This window comes from Pelophylax lessonae (assembly GCF_965119305.1).
Source record: "Pelophylax lessonae genome assembly, chromosome: 1".
Lineage (NCBI taxonomy): Eukaryota > Metazoa > Chordata > Amphibia > Anura > Ranidae > Pelophylax > Pelophylax lessonae.
This window is the reverse complement of record NC_138768.1, coordinates 600,887,007-600,896,041: the sequence shown is the minus strand read 5'-3', so window position 1 is coordinate 600,896,041 and position 9,035 is coordinate 600,887,007. Positions and strand designations below refer to the sequence as shown.

Sequence of the window (9,035 nt, the reverse complement as noted above, 5' to 3'; positions counted from 1 at the left end):
CATATTTTTTCACTTCCTTCTATATAAGACAGAAAACACCACCCCTGGAATGACAGTCAGCATGTAACCCCGCCCTGATCACCACCCCTGGAATGAGAGTCAGCATGTAACCCCGCCCTGATCACCACCCCTGCAATGACAGTCAGCATGTAACCCCGCCCTGATCACCACCCCTGGAATGACAGTCAGCATGTAACCCCGCCCTGATCACCACCCCTGCAATGACAGTCAGCATGTAACCCCGCCCTGATCACCACCCCTGGAATGACAGTCAGCATGTAACCCCGCCCTGACCAAGCACTCATGACACATGACTCCACAGCAGAAGGAAGGAAGCCAGTATCTATTTATCTGAAATAAAACCATTGCACACAGCAATCTGCAGGACCCTGCACAGAAACATGGGGACAATTTGTGCATACAGCTGACTGCAGATTTCAGCAACTGAACAACAACTGCACTGCTAGCAGATAAAAGAGTCACTCTGCAGCTCTGGTTATAGGAATGGATTCTGTACTAAGATCTGCCAATTGGTGGATGGTTTTGGGGCTGCTGCAGGTTACGTATGGCAGTTTGCGGGAGCGTAATGCTAATGTACAGGTGTACAGCTTGAATGGGAAATGGGCTCTCCGTAATTCCAACAGCTCTATTAAGTTGTATGGGGACGTGCCTGGCTGTGTGCACACTGCATTATTCTCCTGGGGGCTCATAAAGGTATGGACTTTCTACTCCTACTCATTATTTCACTAAGGTAAAACTCTGAAAAGAAAACATCTTCTAGATTGTAAGCTCTAACGAGCAGGGCCCTCTAGTTCCTCCTGTATTGAACTGTATTGTAACTGTATTGTCTTCCCTCACATTGTAAAGCACTGCGCAAACTGTTGGCGCTATATAAATCCTGTATAATAATAATAATAATAATAATAATGAGAAGGTAGAAATCCTGTTTCTGCTTATTGCTGATCTCCTTATGAAAATGCTAACTTTCTGGCTGCCTCTGGCACAGTACTTTCTGAGTCACTGACAAAGATGAGCTTCGGCATCCTTCAAACTCCTATCTAACCAAACTCTGGACTCATGAGGTTTTTTTATACAACAATGAGCTTCGGGTCGGATCATTCCCACTCTGCAGCTCACCTCCTTTATGTGAGCTGCGGGGGGTGGCACGACCTGACCCGCAGCTCACTGGAGTATAAAAAACAGCGCAAGTTCATCTATAGGTGAGTTCGGAGGATACGTAAGCTCATCTCTACTAACAAGAAAGTACTGAAGTCATTATAAGCCCTATTTTGTCAGTGCTATTATAGTCTGCCCATAGCTTGCTGTTTTCTATTTGTATATCAAAATGTATTGAATTGAAACTGGATTCCAATAATCTGCTAGCACTGATCTTTAAAATTAAACCTATAGAAAGAAAAGCAATAAAGGCTTTAGTGGTGGTTCACATTGGTGCGATGCGGGAACCCTGCGCATCCACTGCGGGTTCCCGCATCGCACCCGACTCGCAGGCAGTTCACACTGCCATATGCAAACTGCTGGGGGTGTCAATACAAAGTTAATGACACCCCCAGATTAGTTTGCATATGGCAGTGTGAACTGTCAGTTCGGACAGGAATCAGATTGCATAAGTGTGAACACCCATGCGATCCAATTCTGGTGCAAGCCAAAAAAAAAGGGTCCTGTGCGACTTTAGTCCGAATGCGATGCGAATTCAGCCATGAAATCTGCATAGCTGAATTTGCATCGCACTGACTTCGTATGTGATTTGCACAGCAGTGTGGTGCGAATCGCATGCAATGTCTGACATCGCATATGGGTGAACTGGCACTTAATGCTGTCCTCTCCCTCTGTAGTATCTTATAGATTTGAGTTTATATCTAATTCATCGTTCTGTGCATTAAGATTAAAAAACCTTCTGTGTGCATCACCTGACCCCCCCCCCCCCCCCACAGGGCTGCTGTTAGAAATCACGGGGCCCCATTAGGGTTGCCCCCTCATCCCTTTAAGCCAGGACACATGTTAATTACACAGGTTCTGAGGCTCATATAAGGCACTAAGTGAGTTTAAATACCACCTTAATCGGTCACAGAACCTGTGTAATTAGTGTGTGTCCTGGTTTAAAGGGATGAGGGGGCAACCCGGGGCCCCCCCCCCCCCCCTGAAAATTTCCAAACAATATTTTCACAGGCTGATAGTCGATATTAGGTGCCAAAATTCTGTTTTAAAGTTTTTATTTTTACACTGTCCTTTTTTAATTTTTTTTTCTTTTTTTTTTTTGCATCACTTTTAATGCTGTCACAAGGCAGTGACAGGTACTGTTTATGGAGGGATCTAGGGTCTATAAGACCCCAAACCCCTCCTCTGCACTTAAACGCATTCAAAACGCCAAGTTTTGCTGTTTTGAATAGTCTTTTTTTTTTTTTTTTTTTTTTTTAAATCTGGCACCTTTAAAACTGGATACACACTATACAATTTTCTTTAGAATTTTTCCTTTAGATTTACCAAAACCATTTCAAATGAGGTCAAACCTAAACACGTTCAGTTGGTATGCAATCAGGAAGGCCCTTGCACTACATAGTTGAAGGTAAATCTAAAGGAATTTGAACAACAAAAGTTGTATAATGTGTATCCAGCTTTAAGGCTCCACTAATTGGGCTTTGTTCAGGTCTTTGGCCAGCCGGGCGGAAGGGGGGGGGGACACCCCCCCCAGTTGCTTGTAATAACAGCCGAGCGGCTGAGTAGCTGCATCGGTTGTTATTACAAGAAAGCGGACTGTCGGCCCATAAAAACAACGGTACCGGGTGATGCCTGTAGCTGCAGGCATCACTCCAGTACAACCACTTAAAGCAACATTGGCAAGTTTGTGACCAATACCAAAAAAAAAAACCAGTGAATATCGGCCCCACCGATAATCGTTTGATCGCTAATAGAGTTAATAAAGTTCTGTGTGTAAACAAGGTCTTGGGGCTAATTCATATGATTGCTGTGGTCTGATTTGGCTTTTTTTTTTTTTTTTTTTTAATGTGGCTATTGTTTTATTGCAGCCTATGTTACACTATGGGGATGCAGCAGTTGCATGAACTAAGCTGCAGGTCCTAACTTGACAGGCGTGTGGATGTAGGTGTATAGCCCCAAACACAACAGTATGCATTTGGGGCCACCCACACCTGCACACCTATCAAATTAGGACCTGCTGCTGCATCCCCATAGAGTAACAGACGGCAACAAATCCCTCATTCACAATATATGGGCCAGAGAACCCATGTGAATGAACCCTTAATTTTTTTTTAATTATTTTGTACATATTGTTTTTTTTCAACATTGTTGGGGGAGGGGGGAATTTTGGTTAGATACCAGACCCCTGACATCTCACCTTTGAGACAATTCCTTTCCCTGTAGTCCCAGTTGCACTGAAGATGAATGGACAGGACACAGAGGCTCCTCTTCATTTGTAAACTGAAGCATAGTAGACACAGTTTACTGTGCTCAGTTATCAATGGACGCAGAAGCGATCAGTACCAATTGCTTTCTGTGTCCATTCAGAAAAGGAAGGGGCTGGTAAATTATATATTTACTAGCCCCTTACCCGCTCTCAGTCCTGACACAAGCCCCTAGGTTCCCACATTGCTCGGCGGGAGAGGAAAACCAGCAGTGCTACGGTGGGGGAGCCTGGGCACACAGGGGGACCAGGTGTGGGCACATAGGTGTGCGCAGTCTGTTGCATTAGGGTAGAACCCCAATTATAATGTATGAACCCCACCCCCCCTATCTATCTATCTCCTTTAAAATAATATATGTAAACCCCCATAATAATCTCTTCAGCCCAATATAGTAATAAATAGGGATGTATAGGGCCCCTTTATACTAATGTATATGGACCCCTGTAGCGCTCACCAGCTCAGTAACAGTCCTGTGCAATGACGCCTTGCCTTCTGCTCTCCATAAAAGCTGAGTGATAGGGCCTGGTCCCCTCCCACCTCTTTTCTCCATACAGCCAGAGTGACAGTGTCTGGCCTGCCCCCTCCTCTCCCTATACAGGGTGAATGGCAGTCGATGTCCCCACCCCTATGCTCCTATTGGCTGCCCCCCAGGATCGGGGAGAGATAAGAGAACGGGCTAGGCAGAGAGCGGAACTATCAGTGCGGAGACTCTGTGCATGTCCGGCCCGCTGCTGCTTCACCTCGGAGGCCACTCCATACTGCTACCCTGCTGAGCCCTGACCCAGGAGTACTGTCCCCAGTTGCCAACCTGTCCTAAAAGCTCATGGTGTGCACACGCCTATTTGGGGGCAGGACAGGGAGGAGTATCGGCATGGTGGGGTGGGAGCACAGGAACAATGCACTGTACGTTTCTCCTTCCAACCGACGGGAGGTAGAGGGAGAGAAACCGTCTTTCATTTGCTGGAAGGACAGACACACAGTGCATTGTTTCTGTGATCCTCCTCCCTGTCCAGGCCCCCTGTGTGCTTGGGCCCCCTACAGGAGGACCAGTGCCCCCCCATTGCTGGCCCTGGGCTCCCCTAAAACTTAAGTTCCTTTTCTGTCCAGGGATGTCCACGAGTGTCTCAGCCATCCAAGATTCTCCCTCCTGATTGGTTGAGACACAGCAGCGGCGCTTTTGCCTGCTGTCAATCAAAGTCAGTTAGCCAAGCAGAAGACAAAGGGGGCGGGGGCACCGTATCTGAATGGACACAGGAAGCTGTGACTTGGCTCGGGTGCCCCTACAGCAAGCAGCTTGCTGTGGGGACACTGAACAGGAGGGAGGGGCCAGGAGAGCCGAAGAGGGACCGAGAAAAGGAGGATCCAGGCTGCTCTCTGCAAAGCCACTGCACAGAGCAGGTAAGTATAACATGTTTATTATTTTTTTAGGAAAAAAACAAGACTTTAGATTTACTAAAACTGGAGAGTGCAAAATCTAGTGCAGTTCTGCATAGAAACCAGTCAGCTTCCATTTTTTCTTAAAGTATAAGCCTAGTTAACATGGTATACTTACATGTTCTGTGCAATGGCTTTGCACAAAGCAGCCCTGATCCTCATATTCTCAGGCCCCCACCGGCGCTCCAGGCTCCTCCTCTTCAGCAATCTGCTTTCCATGGGGGCACCCGTGCATGCTCCCTCCCGAGCCACCCTGTCTGCGTCTATTGACACAGAGTGGGTGGCTCGCTCCACCCCTGCTCACTCGGCACACCATTTGATTGATATTAGCTCCTGCTACTATGAATCTGCCCAGGGAGGAGGGACTCGGGTGAGAGCTGCTGCTCTTGTGCACATCGCTGAATTGAATCAGGCTCCGATAAGTATAAGGGGGGCTGGGCGGGGGTTTGCAGCACAGAAGGTTTTTCACATGATGCATAAAGATGACAAACCCTAAGGCTGGATTCACACTGATATGAATTTGGATGTTGGTTTCCCCGCATCCAATTCGTATGTCAGCAGGGCTGGCCCAAGACATTGTGCTGCCTGGGTCCGAGAATAAAATGCTGCCCCCCCCTCAAAAAAAAAAAAAAAAATTCACGCCCTCCAAGATGCCCCCACATTCTATAGGACTATGAAAGCAGTCAGAGGAGTGTGAGTGTGTACGGAGTGACAGCAGGAGCAGGACAGAGCAGTAGGCACTGGGCAGATGAGCGCACCAGGCTTTCTACTGTCCATAGTGCCACAGTGCCCTACAGGGCTGCGGGCATGGTACAGGAGAATCCAGTGCTGCGGGCATGGTACAGGAGAATGCAGGGCTGCGGGCATGGTACAGGAGAATGCAGGGCTGCGGGCATGGTACAGGAGAATGCAGGGCTGCGGGCATGGTACAGGAGAATGCGGGGCTGCAGGCATGGTACAGGAGAATGCGGGGCTGCGGGCATGGTGGAGGAGAATGCGGGGCTGCAGGCATGGTACATGAGAATGTGGGGCTGCAGGCATGGTACATCAGAATGCGGGGCTGCGGACATGGTACAGGAGAATGCGGGGCTGCGGACATGGTACAGGAGAATGCGGGGCTGCGGACATGGTACAGGAGAATGCGGGGCTGCGGGCATGGTACAGGAGAATGCAAGGCTGTGGGCATGGTACAGGAGAATGCGGGGCTGTGGGCATGGAACAGGAGAATGCGGGGCTGCGGGCATGGTACAGGAGAATGCGGGGCTGCGGGCATGGTACAGGAGAATGCGGGGCTGCGGGCATGGTACAGGAGAATGCGGGGCTGTGGGCATGGTACAGGAGACTGACATGGTACAAGAGAATGCATTGCTGTGGGCATACTACAGGAGATGCAGTGCTGTGGGCATGTAAGTGCTCTCTAAGTCCTGCCTGGGACCCATGGTAGGGCCGGCCCTGCATGTCAGGACACTGTGACCGGCTCTCAATGGAGCTGGTTCACACAGCTCCAGAACGGCTGCAGAACAGTTTACAGAACGGTCCTGTGCGTCTTATGGTCTATTTCAGGTCCAAATTTGGCCAAAAATTCAGTGAACAGGGGCGCACTGGACCCCCTACTGCTAGTCTCTCCGCACAGCAGTGTGAACCCAGCCTTAGGCCCCTTTCACATGGGCGTTGCGCCCGACGGAGTCCGTTATGCTCAGCGGGATCGATCCGCTGAGCAGGCAGATGACAGCTCTGTCTCCACTCTGTGTGCAGAGACGGAGCTGTCAGAGCCCCGCTCTCCTCTATAGGAGATCATCTATGGACCGCCTGTCCGTTTTCATCCGATCTTATCTGATCCGATCCTCCAGACAGATGGAAAATAGGGTTTCCATCCGTCTGGATTTCATGGACAGGATCAGATAGCAACGGGTGTCAGTGGACATGTCTCCGCTGACACCTGCTGCTCCATAGGGCTGCTGAAAAACTGACAGGCGGACCGGATCGGAAAACCCATGTGAAAGGGACCTAAGGATTTAGAACCAGTTTTATTGAACAAGCGGACGTTAAAAGATGATTGGCTACCATGCACAGCTGCACCAGATTTTGCATTCTCCAGCTTTGGTAAATCCCTGTATGTTTTGAACACTGTTAGATAACTATAGTGTACAATATATTAAAATCAGTCCATTTCAATTGTAGTGTTTTGCTGTGCAAAGTAATTATTTTACTCTTTTAAGGATCCTTACTTACGTTTCAATGATATTGCTTACAAATGGATTGCACATGATGAATGGATATACAGCAAGAAGTTCACACTTTCTACTAATATCAGGTACACTTTAAATATTATATTATATAATGAAACCCAAATAACTGTTTAAAGTGCATATAAAATTGGTAAACTGGGGTGCAATTTCAATCTTATAATCACTTTCTTAAAATCAAATTCTTTTTTTTATTTTTTTTTTATTTCTTTATTTAGTCAAAGGTTGTAATACAAAGAGGTGAAATGGCAAAACATGAGATGACACGGTACATAGCACACAATGTTAAAGAACACATATTAGGTTGACCACATATCATTAAGATTTAGCAAAAACGAACAATATATTTGCATAGAAAGCATAACGTTCGATAGTGTACACCTCTCAGAGATGCCATTTACAAGGTCATTAAACATGGCAATTGACAACCAATTGAGCAAGTATTAAATTGGCAGATGACAGACGTGTCAACCGGCGGACGGAACCCATTTACAATAAGACCCGGTTCACACTACTCCGACTTGGGAGTTGGGACACGACTTGGTTGCCCCAAGTCTCTTGTCATCACAAATTCAATGTAAATGAATGAGAGCTGTCTTAATATGCACTACTGAAGTCGCTCCGACTTCAGAAAAGGTTCCTGTACTACTTCAAGGTGACCTCTATCCAACTTGTGCACATAGACTTCAATGGGAGTCACCTCTAAGTCGGATCCTTATCCATTTTCAAGCGACTGTGATCAGACTTTCCAGGAAGAAGAAAAAGATTACCCAGGCATTCCCCACAGACAAAGTCGCCTTTCATTTAAGTCTCTTGCAAGTCTCTTCAAAGTCGTGCTAAAAAGTCGCTCCTTCATGGGGCGACTTTCTGGTCACGGTAGTGTGAACCGGCTCTTAGAGGTAAATTTTGTTTTTAGAGAGAGAGGTATTGGTCAATACAGGTATGAAATTAGGAGCGGGGTGATCATAAAGATCTCAAGTGGTGTAAATACTGTATATGGAATTCAAAAAGGATCTTATAGTGACAATGAACAGGGTATGAATGAGAAAGAGAGAAGAAAATGCGAGGGGAAAAAGGAAGAGGGGTGAAAGAGGCAGAAAAAAGTGTGGAGTGGCTCCCCGAACCTGACACCCCCGTTTACCCCCGTCACTCAGCCAGGCTGCGAAAATTCCTGAAGGTAGTCATCCGTAAGAGTAAAGTATTGCCACGGTCCTCATTTGTCGTGAAAGAGGCCCTCATGATCGTATAGAGTGGCTGACATATCCTCCATGTCCCTGAGTTCTTTGCCTTCAGAGAACCAAATAGACCTCATGGGTGGGACAATCACTTCTAAATGTATACTTTTATGCTATAGAAAAGTTTGTATGCAGTTGGATAAAATCAAACTCTACAATTGGTTCAGAAACATCTAAACAAACGAAATAGACAATGCGATTCCATGCCCACTTATTACTCACAACTTTGACATGGTTTAGAGATATCCTGTTTAAAGCTGGTAAATTGTTAGCAAGACTAACTGGGCAGGGAGTAAAATCCAGTGGATAAAACGGATCCCATACAGCTGTTTGCCTGGAGCTCTGCTTTAAAATTGATTTTTCAGTAATTTTACAAGTCTGCATTGACAAATTCCTGAAATCAGACAATACAGCAACTGTATAATTTTGTGAACCCAATGTTGCAGCGCTGCTTAACATTAAATAAATAAGTTGTAGATATAAATAAATAAACATGTGCAAAATTAACAAATGTGTAGACTAGTGCAAATGTGCAAACATGTGCAAAGTATGTAATGTGCAAATCTCGCAAGATCTCACAATAAATACTCCAATTCATGAATACATAACTAATTAAAAATCAAAAAGTCCATATGTAGTGTCCATCAGGTGCAGATGAAGGTGCTTCTGTGCTTCACTGT

At 46.4% G+C, this 9,035-nt stretch overlaps 1 protein-coding gene across 1 annotated transcript in view; it reads left to right on the top strand.

The window, feature by feature from the left end:
* Window positions 1-310: 310 nt before the first annotated feature.
* MANBA (mannosidase beta) overlaps window positions 311-9,035 on the top strand; it is a 75,466-nt gene continuing 66,741 nt past the window's right edge. Inside the window, exons 1-2 of the mRNA XM_082269333.1 lie at window positions 311-714; window positions 7,094-7,188. Of these exons, the coding sequence (XP_082125459.1) occupies window positions 505-714; window positions 7,094-7,188 (305 nt within the window). The 5' untranslated portion in view covers window positions 311-504. The remainder of the gene's footprint in view (window positions 715-7,093; window positions 7,189-9,035) is intronic.